The sequence below is a fragment of the Leucoraja erinacea genome, chromosome 17 (assembly GCF_028641065.1).
Source record: "Leucoraja erinacea ecotype New England chromosome 17, Leri_hhj_1, whole genome shotgun sequence".
NCBI lineage: Eukaryota > Metazoa > Chordata > Chondrichthyes > Rajiformes > Rajidae > Leucoraja > Leucoraja erinaceus.
This window is the reverse complement of record NC_073393.1, coordinates 9,573,562-9,592,186: the sequence shown is the minus strand read 5'-3', so window position 1 is coordinate 9,592,186 and position 18,625 is coordinate 9,573,562. Positions and strand designations below refer to the sequence as shown.

At 45.9% G+C, this 18,625-nt stretch overlaps 1 protein-coding gene across 1 annotated transcript in view; it reads left to right on the top strand.

Moving 5' to 3' along the window:
* The window catches only part of bcar1 (BCAR1 scaffold protein, Cas family member), a 204,296-nt gene that overhangs the window by 117,373 nt on the left and 68,298 nt on the right, over positions 1-18,625 (top strand). The window contains 1 exon segment of the mRNA XM_055648465.1: positions 5,600-6,364. Within this exon segment, the coding sequence (XP_055504440.1) occupies positions 5,600-6,364 (765 nt within the window).

The following is an 18,625-nucleotide window of genomic DNA, read 5'->3' as shown; positions in this document are numbered from 1 at the left end:
GAAACACTTTTTTCACACAGAGAGTTGTGAGTCTGTGGAATTCTCTGCCTCAGAGAGCGGTGGAGGCCGGCTCTCTGGACACTTTCAAGAGAGAGCTAGATAGGGCTCTTAAAGATAACGGAGTCAGGGGATGTGGGGAGAAGGCAGGAAAGGGTTACTAATTGGGGATGATCAGCCATGATCACATTGAATGGTGGTGCTGGCTCGAAGGGCCAAATGGCCTACTCCTGCATCTATTGTCTATTGTCTATATTGTAGATGGCTTAGGGGTGGCACGGTGGCGCAGCGGTAGAGTTGCTGCCTTACAGCGCCAGAGATTCAGTCCTGACTACGGATGCTGTCTGTAAGGAGTTTGTACGTTCTCCCCGTGACTACGTGGGTTTTCGCCAGGATCTCCAGGTGTCTTCCCACACCTCAAAGACGTACAGGTTTGTAGGTTAATTGGCTTTGTATAATTGTAAATTGGTGTGTGTGTGTGTGATAGTGTTGTTAGTGTTAGTGTTAGTGTGCGAGGATCGCTGGTCGGAGTGGGCTGATGGGCCCGTTTCCACACTAAATCACTAAAATAAACTTTTTTGTTAATTCCCAAATTTGGTATTTCTACTATCTATATTCCACAGTTTAAAAAAAAAAAATTGCTCTTGGGCAAGTTGTGCTGCATTTGTGAAGCAGAAGTGCCCATGACTCGTGGAACAGGCACTTCATATTTCTGAGAAAAGCCGGGAGACACGTTTGGAGATCCAGCAGGAGTGGCAACGAGATGATTGAGAGCCAGCGGCTGAACCAGCCCCTCCACCGCCCCTGTGGCTAGACAGAGTAGCAAGTAGTTGTACAGGCAGCATCTCTTGGTAGAGAAGGAGTGGGGGACATTTTGGGTCGAGACTCTTCTTCAGATCCGAAACGTCACCCATTCCTTCTCTCCAGAAATGCTGCCAGTCCTGCTGAGTTACTCCAGCATTTTGTGTCTATCTTTGGTGTAAACCAGCATCTGCAGTTCCTTCCTACACAGCAATTTGCCACTAACTAATAGATCTACATCCTCACTGAGTGTATTCACTAAGATGGCCTCCACTGCCTTCAGTGGAGTAGAGTTTCACATATTCACAACACTTCAGGCGAAGATGTCTGCTTCCTCGGATAAAGAGGTCATGAGATCATAAGGAACAGCAATAGAATTAGGCCATTCGGCCCATCAAGTCTACTCCGTCATTCAATCACGGTTGATTTATCTCTCCCTCCTAACCCCATTCTGCTACCTTCTCCCCAAACACCAAAAGTGGTTACAAACCTCCAGGCAGGGAATCACCATGGCCCTGAACAAATGCAGCGGGATATCATCCTTGCTTCTGTATCCTTGCAGCCGTGGTCAACATTACAAATGCCTTCACAGCTGCTTGCTGGGAAGACCGAATTGCCCTGAAACATCACTCGTACTTTTTTAGTCAGAGATAGTTTGGAGGGGGAGGGGAGGGGGAGGGGGAGGCGGAGTGATGGGGGTTGGGGGGAAGCTGGTCTTTGGGCAGACCTGTTCGCAAACCAAGCATTGAAGCAAAGGATGGTGGAGAAGAGTTCTTTGAGCGTCTGACTAATGTTAGAAAGCTCAAGTTCTTGTCACCAGGAATACTTCTAACATTTCTTCATGATTCCAGGTTTGCATTGGAAGTGTTTGGGCACATGCTGCTCCCTATTTATCACAAGGCCCTTATGGCCAATGGAGTAATTTTGAAGGATGGACATTAATTTGTTCTTCTGCTGGTCCTGGACATTTCTGGCCAGTTGGCTTTCGCGGAGTTAGATGACGGATGCTCAATAAAAGGGAATGTGCTGGGACACAACTGAGATTGATTAGTTTTTGCGAGAAACCGCTGTTATATTGATAGATGGTAGAAATCGTGAGAGACTTGGGAGTGAACCTGGTTGCCAGCCACACATTTCTGTACAGGTCAGCTTTTCATGAGTTGTATCATCAGATAATGACAGCTGATGAGCGCTGGTTGCAGGTGAATGTTTGCTGCAGGAAGCAACATGATGATAGATGGGTGTTCCTTGTTTTTCCCTGCCTTGCAAATGTTTTCTTAGAGGGCAGACACAAACTCCAGGTGTACCATCGACTTTCCGGCACCCTTGGTTCCAAATCCCTGCCAGGTTATCCATTTTGTCGGACCAACAGAGGTCACGTAATAATAATAATTCAACAATACAAGGTGGCGCAGCGGTAGAGTTGCTGCCTTACTGCGCCGGAGACCCGGGTTCGATCCCGACTACGGGTGCTGTCTGTCCGGAGTTTGTACGTTCTCCCCGTGACCTACATGGGTTTTTTCCGGGATCTCTGGTTTCCTCCCGCACTCCAAAGACGTATAGGTTTGTAGGCTAATTGGCTTGGTATAAATGAAAATTGTCCCTAGTGTACGATAGTGTTGGTAAAGGTTTAATTGCCCCTAGTGTGTGTAGGATAGTATTAGTGTGCAGGGATCGCTGGTTGTGGTGGTACTTGGTGGGCCGAAGGGCCTGTTTCCGCGTTGTGTCTTTATCTCTAACTAAACTAAATACACCTCTGACCCACTAATTATACTCCCCCCATATCTCCAAAGCACTATAGACTTCCAGAAACTTAAATAAAGAATTAATAATTAACAAAGAAGCAAACAATGAACTCTTTCAGGATGGAGGCGCACACATCCCGATAGAGCACGAGCCAAATGCAATGGTCTCGTTAGGATTCAAGGAGGTTCCAGACCATGTTACCGGACCAATCAGGAAGGCTGAGACGCAAAGTGCTGGAGTAACTCTGGGGGCCAGGAAACATCTCGAGAAAAAAAGATGGGTGATGTTTCGGGTTGGGACCCTTCTTCAGACACAGGAGCCTAGGAGTTTATACGTACAATAATAGACACTGAGGAATATGTTATCCACAGCATGTGGAATCTAATAGAATGTGGAACAGTACAGTTCAGGAATAGGCCCTTCAGCCCATAACTGCAGGGCCATCCATGATGCCAAGCTAAACCAATTCCCATTGAGTCTGAAGAAGGGTCCAGACCCAAAACGTCAGCTATCCTTTCCCTCCAGAGATGCCGTCTGACCCACTGAATTACTCCAGCACTTTGCGTCTTTGCTATAAACCTGCATCAGCAGCTCCTTCCAGTTAGATACATGGATGTGTTTGCCACTGGTGCTCCTGAAGCAAACCACCCACAGAATAATTGTCGTTGGCCAAGACGGATCATCCCGATTATCCTATCTCCAGACTGGTGCACTTCCTGTAGATTTATGTGCCACTTCCTTATGTACATACGAATAAGCATTGAGGAGCGAACATTGACCTGTTAACTTATTTCTGTAATGCCTTAACTTCGCCATAAAGATCTTTATCTCTATGTTCTACTTGAGAGTTATTTCAAACAATTAATTCCGTTTTACCTGATGTTTTTATGTATCTCACCGCTTTCCACTTATGCTCGTTGTTCCTTAATGTCCCGCTCTCTAAGAGCACAATTTTACACGATGTGTAGCTCTCTGTGTTTGTTAAAGATGCCATTTGAGACACAATATTGGACAAATCAGTGAGGAATGTGGAGGTCACTGTGGTGGATGTTCATGTTAAAACGTAATTTGTGTGTTTTGTTGCTTTTTAACGGTATGCCTGTATGGCTAATCAAATCCGTCGAGTGTTGCAAAACATGCTTGGCTAATAAAGTATGATTATGATCTTTTCCTTGCACTTTCGTACTTTGGGTGTACGTAAGTTGCAGGAGCAGAATTAGGTCATTCGGCCCATCAAGTCTTTTAAAAAAAATATATATATATTTTTTAATTTTTTAAATATTTTTATTAGAAGCCATTGTACACGAATAAAACATTCGGCATGTAAAATTATACAATTATTGTACAGCAATTTTAACCTTTTAACCTGAAAATGAGAGAAAGAACAAGAGGGGAAAAAAGTGAGAAGTGAGAAGATAAGCCCCCTCGACTACCAAAGTAGTGTGGCCAAAATGTGAATGAAGATATAAGAGAGAGAAAAAAAAAGAAAAAGAAAAAAAGAAAGTGGAGATATACCTGCCCCTCGTCCCCCCCCTCGCCCACCTCACCCAACCCAGAATCGGATTTAAATCCAAATTTGTGTTGCACCATACTATCCTTGTAGGAATTCGGTAAAGGGTCTTGAAAAATTGATGGGTCCCATCAAGTCTACTCCGCCATTCAATCATGGCTGATCTATCTTTCCCTGCCTTCGCCCCATAACCACTGACACCCGTACTAATTAAGAATCTGCCGATCAGATGAGCTCCGTATCCATACTTGTTGCGACACAGAAAGCAGCCATTGGGCCCATTGAGCCGATGCTAGCTGCATGAGGGGTAATCCCAGCAGTGGAAGTGGATGGACACAAAAAAGAGTAACTCAGCGGGTCAGGCAGCACCCCTGGAAGAAAGGAATAGGTGACCTGAACTGCTGTGTTACTCCAGCTTTTTGTGCCTATCTTTGGTATAAACCAGCATCTGCAGCTCCTTCCTGCACAGTGGAAGTAGATAGCTGAGCTCATAATTGGCCCTGGCAAGATGCAGCGGGTTATGAACAGGTTGGGGATTTTGGGTTCCTGATTCTGCTCACCTAAAGCCTGAAGCCAACCAACAGTAAATGGGCAAAACATGCAGATAAAGGGGGATAGTTAACTTAAATGGCAAGTAGCGGCAGGCGGAACTATACTCCACAGAGTTGCAACTGCTCAGACAGGCCCTCTTGTTTGCTTACATAGAACAGTATAACACAGGAACAGGCCCTTTGGCCCACCGAGTCCGTGCTGTGCATGATGCCACTAGACTGACCCCTAGTCTGAAGAAGGGTCTTGACCCGAAACGTCACTTACCCATGTTGTCCAGAGATGCTGCCTGATCCACTGAGTTACTTCAGCACTCTGTGAAATGTCACCTATCCATGTGCTCCAGAGATGCTGCCTGACCCGCTGAGCTACTCCAGCACTCTGTGACCGAACTGTGGCAAGTTGTAAGTTAACATGAGAAATACTTTAAAACCAAGTATTTTTTTGATTTTTTTCATACAACTATTTGATTTGAAACAGAGAAAAAAGGTGCAGGAGTAGGCCATTCGGCCCTTCGAACCAGCACCGCCATTCAATATGATCATGGCTGATCGTCCAAAATCAGTACCCCATTCCTGCTTTTTCCCCAAATCCCTTGATTCCCTCATAGCCCTAAGAGCTAAATCTAAATCTAACTTGAAACCATCCAGTGAATTGGCCTCCACTGCCTTCTGTGGCAGAGAATTCCATGGATTCACAACTGTCTGGGAGAAAAGGTTTTTCCTCATCTCAGTCCTAAATGGCCTTATTCTTAAATCTGGTCGTGATAAATGTTTTTTGCAGTGAATGTTTGTGTGGTATAAGTTCCCCATTATCATGAACCCCTAACTCAGTATGAAGAAGGGTCTCGACCCGAAACATCACCCATTCCTTCTCTCCGGAGGTGCTGCCTGTCCCACTGAGTTACTCCAGCACCGTGTGTCCATCCCCATTCATGTGACAATGAAGTTTTTGTTCATTTGTTCATTCCTAAGCAGTGTCCTCTTTCTCTTGCAGAATGTACTTGCTAAAGCCTTGTACGATAATGTGGCTGAATCACCAGACGAGCTGACGTTTCGCAAAGGGGACATCATGACGGTTTTGGAACGGAACACCGGGGGCTTGGACGGCTGGTGGCTCTGCTCTCTACACGGACGGCAAGGTATCGTGCCCGGAAACCGGCTCAAGATCTTGGTGGGAATGTACGACAAGAAACAGCCGAACTCCAGCCAAGCACTGCAGCACCCCCAGTCACCACAGCCTTACCAGCAGCAGAATGTTTACCAAATGCCATCTCAGTCCTCGCAGTACACAGCCATGCACCCAGCCTACGCACCCCTGGGTGACGATGTCTACATGATGCCCTCGTCCAACAAAGCGCAGCAGAGCGTGTATCAGGTCCCCCCCAACCTGCAGAACCAGTCGAACAAGTACCCAGTCACCCCAGCGAAGCAGCAGCAACAGACCATGTATCAGAAGTCCACATCTCAAGGCCAGTTGACCCAGTCCATCAACTCAAGCCAGGAGATTTACCAGGTGCCTCCGTCTATGAATCAACCGCAGGACATCTACCAGGTCCCATCAATGAGTCCACCTCAGGATATCTATCAGGTGCCCCCATCCATGGGCCCTGCACAGGACATCTACCAAATACCTCCATCTATGAATCCAGCCCAGGACATCTACCAAGTGCCCCCTTCCATGAATCCAACCCAGGACATCTATCAGGTACCTCCTTCCTTGGAGAAGAGGAACTGGGAAGGAACAAAACCAGTTGGAAAGGTAAATTAATTCCTTAAACTGATATCCTTGGTGATTCATCCTGCAAATTGTTTTCTGCCATTATTGTGCACTGGGAACATATTGTTCAGTCTTGACATCATACGCAGCGTCCCGACGGCGTACGCCTAGCGTGGCGTTGCGTGATGACGTCACCGCACGACGCCGTGCGACGCCCAAAGTCAGTCCGCACTTTTGAAGCCAATCCATTATTCTCATTCTAATCACACAGGCAAAGCTCGAGCCTGAATATGGCCACAGTACTCTTGGCTGTCTGCTTCAGGCAGCCAAATCCATCCTCTCTCTTTATTGTTAATTAAGTGTCATGACCCGAATCTGTGAATTTCTCGATATCTCTCGTGTTGATTAGAATTTTTAACCTCAGTCCACCACTTTTCAAAGCCATCCCACAGTCCACAATAACAGCTCATTTTGGCCTAAACCAAATCACCAATACAGTTTCCAGTCCAAAATGCCTTTGCTTTTGTGTGAATGAAGTGAAGGCTTGGTGCTTAGAAGTGCATATCTGTGGTTTATAACAACACGTTTATATGCGTAAATGACATCATGCGCGACCTCCACTTCCGGTTGCTCGCCCCAAATGCACGCAGTCGCATGCAAGTGGGACAGGCCCTTAAGAAACAAAGCATGTGGGGATGAGGAGTTGATGGAGACACGTTTAGTCTGTGCTGGAGACATGACCGCATTCCCCGCTGATGGGGAGATACAAAAATCTGACACTTTAATGATTGTAAGCCAAGAGGAGCTGAAGTTGAAAAACCGTTGAAGCGGGCAGCGTAAATGTGTCCGAGACAGTGGAGAGTGTTTCTGGGGAAAAGCGGTTGAAGGATGTGTAAAGAATTGCTGAATAATGACCACCTCCTGTTTTTAGGTAAAAAATTCTAATCAGTCTTCATGGTATTGTTTCCATAATGGCTGGAAGGGTAACCAGACAAGATGAGTTAAGGCACTGTGTTTCAATGACAAGACTGACGAAGCACTTCTTGGTTAATAAGTCTTTCTCTTCTAATGAATTAATCTCCCACTCACTGCAGGGCTCCAGTAACTCTAAACAAGCCAATTTTCCCTGATGAAATCATTTATGCCTGATAAGTAGAAATTAAAATAGAAATATCAAGGATGTTGAGCCTAATCTCAATTCCTTTTAATTGCATAAATTCGGAAGGGGTTCCTGATGAAGATATCCTACCTTCGTGAATTTAGAAGGATGACCGAATAGTGAAATAAATAGAATGGATGTGGAGAGAATTGTTTCCACAAGTGGGAGAGTTTAGGACCAGAGGCCGTAGCCACAGAATTAAAGAACGTACCTTTAGAAAGGAGATGGGGAAGGACATCTTCAGTCAGAGGGTGGTGAACCTGGGGAATTCATTGCCACAGATGACTGTGGAGCCAAACATTTGGGTATTTTAAAGGCGCGGATTGACAGATTCCTGATTAGTGTCGGTGGTTATGGGGAGAAGGCAGGAGAATGAGGTTGAGAGGGAAAGATAGATCAGCCATGATTGAATGGCCGAGTGGACGTGATGGGCTGAATGGCCTAATTCTGCTCCGAGAACATGAACGTATATACGTTGTGGTATAATACGATGCTGTGACCTGTCGGTGGTAGATTTTCCATTGTGTGCACAAAATATGGAAGCTTTTACCAACCAACCATAGCGGTACTTGCACACTTTCACGCAGTCTATTCCAGATCATAACTGCTCACTGCATAGAAATGATTCTCATTTATCATCACCCACTCAGTTCCTCCAATAATTAACTTACACTGTGTCCCGTCCGGTTATTGTCCCCCCTTCACTGGAAACTCTCCATATTCAGCCTAACAAATTTGGAACGTCCCTTTTAAATCTCCAGCACTTAGTAAATTGCATTAATGATCATTAATGGGTGGCGCAGTGGTAGAGTTGCTGCCTTACAGCGCCAGAGACCTGGGTTTGATCCTGACGACGGGTGCTGTCCATGCGGAGTTTGTTAGTGTTTCCCCGTGACCTGCGTGGGTTTTCTCCGAGTGCTCCGGTATCGCCCCATGCTTCCAAGGCGTACAGCTTGTAGGCTAATTGGCTTTGGTAAAATTGCAAATTGTCCCCAGTGTGTGTTGGATAGTGTTAGTGTGCGGGGATCGCTGATCAACACAGAATCGGTGGGCCAAAGAGCCTGTTTCCCTGCTGTATCTCTAAACCAGACTAAACTGGTTAGATTGAATCTTTGGGGCTAATGGAATCAAGGGATATGGGGAAAAAGCAAGAACGGGGTACTGATTTTGGATGATCAGCCATGATCATATTGAATGGCGGTGCTGACTCAAAGGGCCGAATGGCCTACTCCTGCACCTATTTTCTACGTTTCTCTGTTCTATGTTCTATATAATATAAATTCTACACATTTCCTAAACTGTGTAGGAAGGAACTGCAGATGCCAGATTAAACCGAAAATAAACACAAAAAGCTGGAGTAACTCAGCAGGTCTGACAACAGTTCTGGAGAAAAGGAATGGGTGGCGTTTCGGGTCGAATCTGTAGAAGGGTCTCGACCCGAAACGTCACCTATTCCTAAACTAAACTCATCCACTTGCAAGTGAGTCCCAGGAGGGAGTGGACAATTTGGTGCTTGGAGTGTAGCCCAGCTTTTGTGCCCTAAACAAATTAAAAGTGTCTTTTAATTCTCTGATCCTAATTCTCACGTGAAGGAAAGTGTGCGGAACACAGGCTGAAGCAGAAGGGTCACTGCCAGCAACCAGCTGGTGAACAGGCAATCCATGTTGATGGGGAAATAATTGGTAATATGGTTCATTTAATGTCAGAAACAGATGGGGACCCGCAACAGTCTGCAACAGTCATACATTGCTCATTATGTTTTAAGGTCGGGGAGGTCAATCTATTTCCGCTTTTGTGCCTTTTATTTTGGGTAACTGAAGGTCAAGTTCTTAAGATTCCCATGAACAGTCCATTCGAATTAAGGTCAAACACAGACTCCAATCTTTGATTTTAGGTTTGCTATCGACATTACTCCTACAAGGAGAATCAATAGGGCCGTTCCAAATTTTTTTTTTTAGCCTCAGTATGGAGAATTTCCAATGGAGGAGGAGTGTCAGTGAACAGATGAGACGGATTGAAGATAATTGATGAAGGAACAGGATGGAAGGGTGGGTGTTGCTAAATGGGGAGAGCTCTTTATAAGCAGCAAGCTGTTATGATTTGGAACACATTTCTTGAACATACAGTGTTGGGCAGCACGGTGGCGCAGCGGTAGAGACCTGGGTTCGATCCTGACTACGGGTGCTGTCTGTACAGGGTTTGTACGTTCTCCCCGGGGTTTTCTCTCGGAGCTCCTGTGTTCTCCCACATTCCAAAGACATACGGGTTTGTAGGTTTGTAGTCTGAAGAAGGGTCTTGACCTGAAACGTCACACATTCCTTCTCTCCAGAAATGCTGCCTGTCCCGCTGAGTTACTCCAGCTTTTTGTGTCTACCAGGTTTGTAGGTTCATTGGCTTGGTAAAATTGTCCCTAAAATTGTCCCTAGTGTGTGTGTGTGTGTGTGTGTGGGACAGTGTTAACGTGCGGGGATCGCTGGTCGGCGTGGACTCAGTGGGCCGAAGGGGCTTGTTTCCTCACTGTATCTCTAAATTAAACTCTCAACTAAACTAGACTAGTTGCAAAGGAAGTATTTGCAGAGTAGTGGGGAAGTGCAAATAAGCAGAGCTAATTGATGGAATAGACATGATGGGCTGCAAAGAGATGGAACAGGTTTGTATGTATCGTTAGCTTTTAGAAATGTTTGAATGGTGCACTGACTGGCTGACATTTTTAAATTTTGTTGTACATGGTTCATGTTACAATGACAATAAAGAAACTATTCTATTCTATTCTGATGGGCTGAACGACCTATGACTCTTTGATTCGGGAACAGGCCAATATGGGATTTTCCACAAAAGCGACGTTGAGCACCACTTGCAAAGGCATAATAACAGATTTCAGTTCCAAACAGATGGGGCTAATGTGTCACAGGCCCAACGGTGGGGAAAGCCATCCATTGAAACTCATTTACGTGACAAGTTTCTCACGCTGAGCTACTGAAATAATTTAGAAAACTAACAAAAACTGGCAATCGTCATTTAAAAAAAAATAAAAATTGACACAATCCCAAAAACCCAGTCACATCGAAACAGCATGGAATTGGAACCTGTGATGTAGTTACACCAAAGCTGTGGGGTGACACTGGATTGTCTCAATATATGTGTTCTATTGACAATATAATTTTGGAAGGTGCAGCTAAACTGCGGCAATATTGCCCAATTTATTCAGAAGAAATATTGAGCTATTCCACATATTCAATAAGTTACAAAAAACAATTGATCAGGGATGGTCATGTATCCTGTTAGAGTTATACATTGTAGAAACAAGCCCTTCGGTCCAACTTGCCCACACCAACCAATATGTCCCATCTACACTACTCTCACCTGCCTGCATTGGGCTTGTATCCAATACTACCTGCCTCAACTACCTCCTCCGGCAGCTCGCTCCTTGGTGTGAAAAAGTTACCCCTCATGTTCCTATTAGATCTTTTACCCCCTTCTATTCGATCTGTCACTTTAAGCCTATGTCCTTTGGTTCTTGATGCCCCTACTCTGGGCAAGAGACTCTGTTTGTCTACCTGATCTATTCCCCTCATGAGTTCATTTAAACTTTGCTCATGTTCAATAGGAATTGGTCTTAATCCTTCACAATTTACTTCTGGCATGTTCTCCATGTCTCAAATCCCTCTCCCTACCCACCCCTCTCCACCATCACCACGATTTAGTTAGGAAAGATACAGCATGGAAACAGGCCCACCAAGTTGACCATAAATCTCCTCTTCACACTAGTTACGTCATCTCATTTTCGCATCCACTCCCTGCACACTAGGGGTGAATTTACAGAGGGCCCATTAACCTACAAACCTGCACGTCGTTGGGATGTGGGAGGAAACTGGAGCACCTGAAGGAAACCCACAGGGTCACGGGGAGAACGTGCAAACTCCACACGGTAAGCAACCAAGGTCACGATTGAACCTGGGTAGCTGGCGCTGTGAGACAGCAGCTCTGTGTGAACTGGCTGTGTAAAACACCCCGGTCTCACAGCCAGGGGATACCTATGGTTGCCGTGAAACCGTGCAAACTTCACACAGACAGCACCCATGGTCAGGATCGAACCTGGGTCTCTGTGCCGCCAGATTGATCCTGACCGTTGCATTTTGTTCAACAGGAATTTGTTTTCATTGCACTGTCACAGTCATAGAACTCCATGTGGAGGAAGAGGAGAAATCTGGTCGATTTATTTTATGATGTTCTGAAAAAGCAAAGGAACAAAACTCAGGCTGGAATTCACATAGAACAGGGAAGTAAATATCTCGATCGCAGTGCATCCTGATGCTCACTGTTTAGTTTAGAGATACAGAGTGGAAACAAGCCCTTTGGCCCACCGAGTCCCAGCGATCCCCACACACTTAAGCCCCTGTCCCACTTAGGAAACCTGAAGGGAAACCTCTGGAGACTTTGCGCCCCACCCAAGGTTTCCGTGCGGTTCCCGGAGGTTGCAGGTGGTTGCCGGAGGTTGCAGGTAGTGGAAGCAGGTAGGGTGACTGGCAAAAACCTCCGGGAACCGCACGGAAACCTTGGATGGGGCGCAAAGTCTCCAGAGGTTTCCGTTCAGGTTTCCTAAGTGGGACAGGGGCATTACACTATCCTACACACACTAGGGACAATTTACAATGACACTAACCCAATTAACCTACAAACCCACACGTCTTTGGAGTGTAGGAGGAAACTGGAGCACCCGAAGACAACCCACGTGGTCACGGGGTGAACGCACAAACTCCGTACAGACAGCACCCGTGGTCAGGATCGAACCCGGGTCTCCAGCGCTATCAGGCAACAAGTCTACAGCTGCGCCACCTTGCTCCCATTGACTTGTTATGCTGGCGAATTGAGGACAGCTTCGCTGGGCTTTGCTGATTTATTAGGTTAAAATGGATCAAGTTCTGACAGAGAGCCTCTCGTGTCCTGGAGCATGTTGTCAGGCTGTGATGTGCACTCGCAGGAACCAAAGCACACGTTGAAAATGGGAAGTCACGGGTATTATAAATCAAAAAAAAATCTAGGCCGCTGCCCCCAATGGGGAACGACATTAATAACCAGACACCAGCGCACTTTTTAATACGTTTGTATTTTATACCAAATGTAATATTTTGTCATCCTTTGACGGATTGTAATTGTCTTCTCTGGACGCAGATTTATTGTTGAGCTCCCTTCCCTGTGAGGGTGAGAAATGTAACCAGCCTTCTGAGTGGTTTCAATGCAAGGATCAGTGCAGTCCGGCTAATGAGAAGTCTGAAGAAGGGTTTTGTCCCAAAATGTTGCCTATTTCCTTCGCTCCATAGATGCTGCTGCACCCGCTGAGTTTCTCCAGCATTTTTGTGTACCTCCGGCTAATGAGAAGTTCAGACGGACACGGGCCGCAGAGAACAAAGGGGGGACCCTGCATGGGGGGCTGCCGAGAACGATGGTGGGGGGGGGGGGGGGGGTGTGAGGGGCTGACAGGGGAGTGGGGGCGAGACTGGAGATGGAGCTTGGGGGGTGGGGGGGGGGGGAGATGCCTGTGGCTATGTGCGGCAGCAGTCAGAAGATAGGACTGATCGGCGGACTTTTGTAGGTTTGTTGGCGCCAGGGACGTGGCGACTCTTTGCGTGCTGTCCAGGTGAGGTCTGCTGTGTGATTTTATCGGGTTGTATGCCAAGCAAAGGATTTCACTGTGCCTAGGTACGTGTGACAATAACGTATCATTGAATTGGATGATTGAAAATGCTGTAGTAACTAACTCAGTAGCATCTCTGGAGAAAATAGACAGGTGATGTCTTCAGACTCGAGAAATGTTTAATTTCCCCTTCAAATTATATTGTGTTGATGGAAGCTGAAGCTGAATCTCTTGTAATGATCTTAAGTGTTCAGATGAACTGTAGTATTGCAAGTTAATATTTTTGTGCCTGCTACTTGAGCAGTTCCTTGGGTCGAGGATGAAATCCTAGAAGGGTTTCGGCCCGAAACGTTGCCTATTTCCTTCGCTCCATAGATGCTGTTGCACCCGCTGAGTTCCTCCAGCATTTTTGTGTATCTCCAATTCCTTGTTTCTACAATAGTTCGTAGGTACTTTATTGTCACGTGCACCTAGGTACAGTGACATTCCTTTTTTTACATACAATTACAATTCAGTAAAACGATATCCTACTCTGCATAGACACAATCATATTTGACATCAGTTGCGGACCTGATGGCGATGGTATACGGTATGTCTATGGTCTACTCATGGCCTGGAGAAAGGTTTGCCAAAGGGACCTCTCTTGCTGCTTATGCTAATGCAATATTTAAACCATGGGGGGTTGTGGGAAGGTGCTAATTTATTCTGCACAGTCTCTTCCACACCTTTTAATCATTCAAAGACATCTGGCAGACAAAGTGCTGTGATGAGCGCCATGTTTAAAGCGCTAACACTCTAAAGAGCCACAATCATGCTGAGTCTGGCTGACAAAGCCTCATTGCTCAAGGCAGAAGTGCACCAACCTTACAAATCCCACCCATTCTTAATTGGCTAAGCGCTGGGGATGAGTTCAGCTTTGACCCAACTTGTTCGACTTTGACACAACTTGTTCTACAAAACACATTAAAAGAATGATCGATTAAAAGCAGGAGGAACACCTTGCAGCTCGTGCCTGATCTTATATACTTTGTACACAGAAATGTTTACATTGGTGCAGATGACAGGTACTGAACATATAATCAATTGGTGGCGCAGCGGTAGTGTTCCTGCCTTACAGAGACCCAGGTTCAATCCTGACTACGGGCGCTGTCTGTCTGGAGTTTGTACGTTCTCCCGGTGACCTGCGTGGGTTTTCTCCAGGTGCTCTAGCTTCCTCCCACAGTCCATAAGCATGCAGGTTTGTAGGTTTTGCTTAAAAAAATATTGCAAATTGTTCCTAGTGTGTAGAATTGTGCTAGTGTGCGGGGATCGCTGGTCGGCACAGACTTGGTGGGCCGAAGGGCCTGTTTCCGCGCTGTATCTGTAAACTAAACTAATATAACATATAAGCCAGAATGGAGGTGATTCAGTAGTTTAGTTTAGTTTAGAGACACAGCATGGATCAGGCCCTTCAGCCCATCGAGTCTGTGCAGACTTGCCCGGACTCGGTGGGCAGCGGTAGAGTTGCTGCCTTGCAGCGCCAGAGACCCAGGTTTGATCCTGACTCGGAGTTTGTACGTTCTCCCTGTGACCGCGTGAATTTTCTCCAGGTGCTTCGGTTTTCTCCCGCATTCTAAAGACGTGCGGGTTTGTAGGTTAATTTGTAGCTAAATTGTCCCTAGAGTGTAGGAACTAGTATATGGGGTTATTGTTGGTGGGTGTGGGCCGAAGGGCCTGTTTCCACACTGTATATCTAAACTAGACTAGTGACAATCATAGTCATAGCTTCAGAATTAAAAGACGTTCTTTTAGGAAGGAGACGAGGAGGAATTTCTTTAGTCTGAGGGTGGTGAATCTGTGGAATTCTTCGCCACAGAAGGCTCCGGAGGCTGTCAGTGGATATATTTAAGGCGGAGATAGATTCATGATTAGTACAGGTGTCAGAGGTTATGGGGAGATGGCAGGAGAATGGGGTTTGGAGGGAGAGATAGATCAGCCATGATTGAATGGCGGAGTAGACTTGATGGGCCGAATGGCCTAATTATACTCCTATCACTTATGCAGAGCTCTACACAATTGCTTTCTCTCCCTCCTGAGATTACTGTACTGTTTTGGCCACTCCAGTGCATGTCAGATTCTCACAGTTTTGCCTCTGTGGAGCCCTGCCCTATTTTGTTAGCCCCAGGCTATGATTTGCCAAACCCTGAGTTAGCAAAGCACAGAATGTAATGCACTTCTGATGAGAAGGAAGTCTTTTCATCAGAGGAGAAGCTGTGAACCTATTTCATTTTGTGAAAGAGGCTGAAATGAAAATGATTTTGGGGGGGGGGGGGGGGGGGGTTGCAATGCCCATTCATCCCTTTTGAAGTACAGTTGAGTGGGATTTTCTCTAAGAAGTTAAAAACCTTTGCAATTAATTGAAAGAAGATTTTGAGCCAGCATGAGAGTTCTTTGTTCTGCTGACACGTGTCTGATACCGTACGTACTCTGTAAGTAAAATTGATTAAAGGCCTCTGGTCTTGTGTTGTCTGGACTGGATTTATATTCTATTCAATAGTGAAGATTAAGGAGAGTCTAAATGGGGTATTTAAGATGATCAAAGAAGACGATGAGGTGGACAGAGAAAGTATTTCTTCTGATGAGCTTGTGGGGAAGAGGAAGCCATCATTTTCAAAAGCGAGCTGGTTTGTTTGAGGGGATGTTTTCAGCACACACACACACCTTCAGATAAAGGAGATCAGGAACTCTCCAATATCGAGGCTGGAATTTCATCAAAAGCATCAAAGCCAAGATTGATGAGTTTTTTTGTTGTTGTTGGGCCAGGCTGTTCAAAGATTGGGGAACTGAGGGAGGAAATGGAGTTGAAATAAAAGGCTGGAGGAGATGAGTCATGGAGCACAAAGCAGACCTTTCAGCCCACCGTGTGGAATCGAGAGTGGTTCATTGTCATATATACCGGCTGATGGAACAATGAGATCCTTACTTGCTGCAGCTTGATAGGCCCTATAAACGCAATGACACATATAAATATAGAATAATCAATATTACTATAAATTATTAACCAAATTAATTGTCCAGGTTTGTAGGTTAATTAGCTTAGTTGAATGTTAAAAAAAAGTCTCTAGTGCGCTGTACGTCTAAACTATATGAAACTATAAATGCATTAATAGCCAAATTTATTGTCCAGGCCTATCATCAAGTATAAAAATCCCATTTTCCAGAATTTGGGCTCTAGTTGACCTTGTTGATTCAAGTGCTAAAATCATTGTGAGATTCTCTGCTTCATCAACCCAACCAAGTTTGTTCCAGATTCCCACCTGGGTGGAACAGCTTCCCACTTGGGTCTCCTCTCAACCCCGTTCTCCTTGCTTTAAGCCCACACCTTCTGGTTTTACACACCTTTTCCTGCTATTTAATCTATCTCTGCCCCTCGCCTCATGACTGTGCACTTGCCGTCCCCACCCACATACCGTTCCCCAACTCCACGCATGGGTGGTGAAGTAGCCACTGTCTTTGATTGGACATTACTGGCTTTACCATGCACTGAATGTTATTCTCTTATCGTGTATCTATACACTGAAAATGCAGTGAAGTAGGCACGATGCAGGAACAGGTGCCCAACACACTGCTGGTTAAATGTGGCGCGCCCACTGTGGTTTGCCCCAGAATGGAATGGGGCCACTACCCCTGGCACTGGTGCAGAGTCGACTATCTGAAGATAGATGCAAACTGCTGAAGTAACTCAGCGAGTCAGGCAGCACGTCTGGAGAAAAAGGATGGGTGACGTTTTGTGTCGGGACTCTTCAGACCAGTCTGCCATCTGAAGAAAGCAAAACGTCACCCATAACTTTTTCTCCAGAGATGCTGCCTGATCCGCTGAGTTACTCCAGCACTTTGTGTCTATCTTCAGTACATAGCAGCATCTACAGTTCCTTTCTACAGTTTATTTGTTTCAGTTTATCAGTTTAGTTTATAGTCACGTGTGCCGAGGTACAGTGAAAAGCTTTTGTTGCGTGCTAACCAGTCAGCGACAAGACAGTACATGATTACAATAGACCCAATTTGCAGTGTTTAGATACATGATCAGAGAATAACATTCAGTGCAAGGTAAAGCCAGTAAAGTCCAATCAAAGATAGTCCGAGGGTCGCCAATGAGATAGAAAGTAGTTCAGCACTGCTCTCTAGTTGTGGTAGGATGATTCATTTACCTGATAACAGCTGGGAACAACTATACATCTGTACATGGAGTTCTCTGGCTCCTGACTAGACTAGAATGACTTCTGGACTCTATTCTCTCCAGAAAGATATTGCTGCCTTTGATCAAGTCACATACATGGCAGATTAATCTGTCAAGCTGCCACACGCCATGAGACATTAGAGAACGTGCGTTCACTAAGGGATTTGAAATATGATTCGTGAATTTACTTCCGTGCTAATTTTAAGCCTCGGAGAGGGTATCAGACTGCTCCAGAGTCTCTGTAACACAGTGCACTACACAGCCACAATTTGGACTACAAACTGTATCTCACGTTACTCAGTCCTTCTCGCTAACAGTGAGTAAAATAAACTCAGAGAGCCCTCTCTAGAAGCCTGAGGGTGATGTTTTCAGATTTAGTTTAGAGATACAGCACGGAAACAGGCCCTTCGGCCCACCGGGTCCGTGCCGACCAGCAATCCCCCCACATTAACACTATCCTGCACCCACTAGGGACATTTTTTACATTTATCAAGCCCATTAACCTACAAACCTGTATGTCTTTGTGGGGAGGTAACCGAAGATCTCGGAGAAAACCCACGGGGAGAACGTACACACTCCGTACAGACTGCACCCGTAATTGGGATTGAACCCGGATCTCTGCCGCTGCATTCGCTGTAAGGCAGCAACTCTACCGCTGCGCCACCGTGACTGCCGTCTGGAGTCATAGAGTGATACAGAGTGGAAACCGGCCCTTTGGCCCAACTTGCCCACAACGACCAACATGTCCCATCTACACTAGCCCCAACTGCCTGCGTTTGACCCATGTGCCACTAAACCTGTCCTCTCCACGTACCTGTCTAATTGCTTCTTCAACGTTGCGATAGTCCCTGCCTCAACTACCTCCGCTGGCAGATCGTTCCATTTTGTGTGAAAAGGATACCCCACAGATTCCAATTAAAATCTTTGGTATAGTTCTGTTGCCTCACGAAGGACTGGATAACCCCCCTCTGCCCTTCTCACCTGTCTCACCACCCCACAAAGATTTACTGCATTTGAAATGGGCTGACGAAGGTCCAGGGTGGTAACGATCTTGGTCAATGAGACATCGATGGCAACAAATCACCCACCCCTGACTATCTCTGGCACAAACCAATGTCTGCAGTTTAATTTTTAGCTTTAGAGAAACAGCACAGATCAGGCCCTTCGGCCCATCGAGCCCGTGCCAACCAACGATCGCCCGTACACTAGTTCTACCTTGCACACCAGGGGACAATTTACAGAAACCAATTAACCTACAAACCTGCGCGTCTTTGGACTATGGGAGGAAACCGG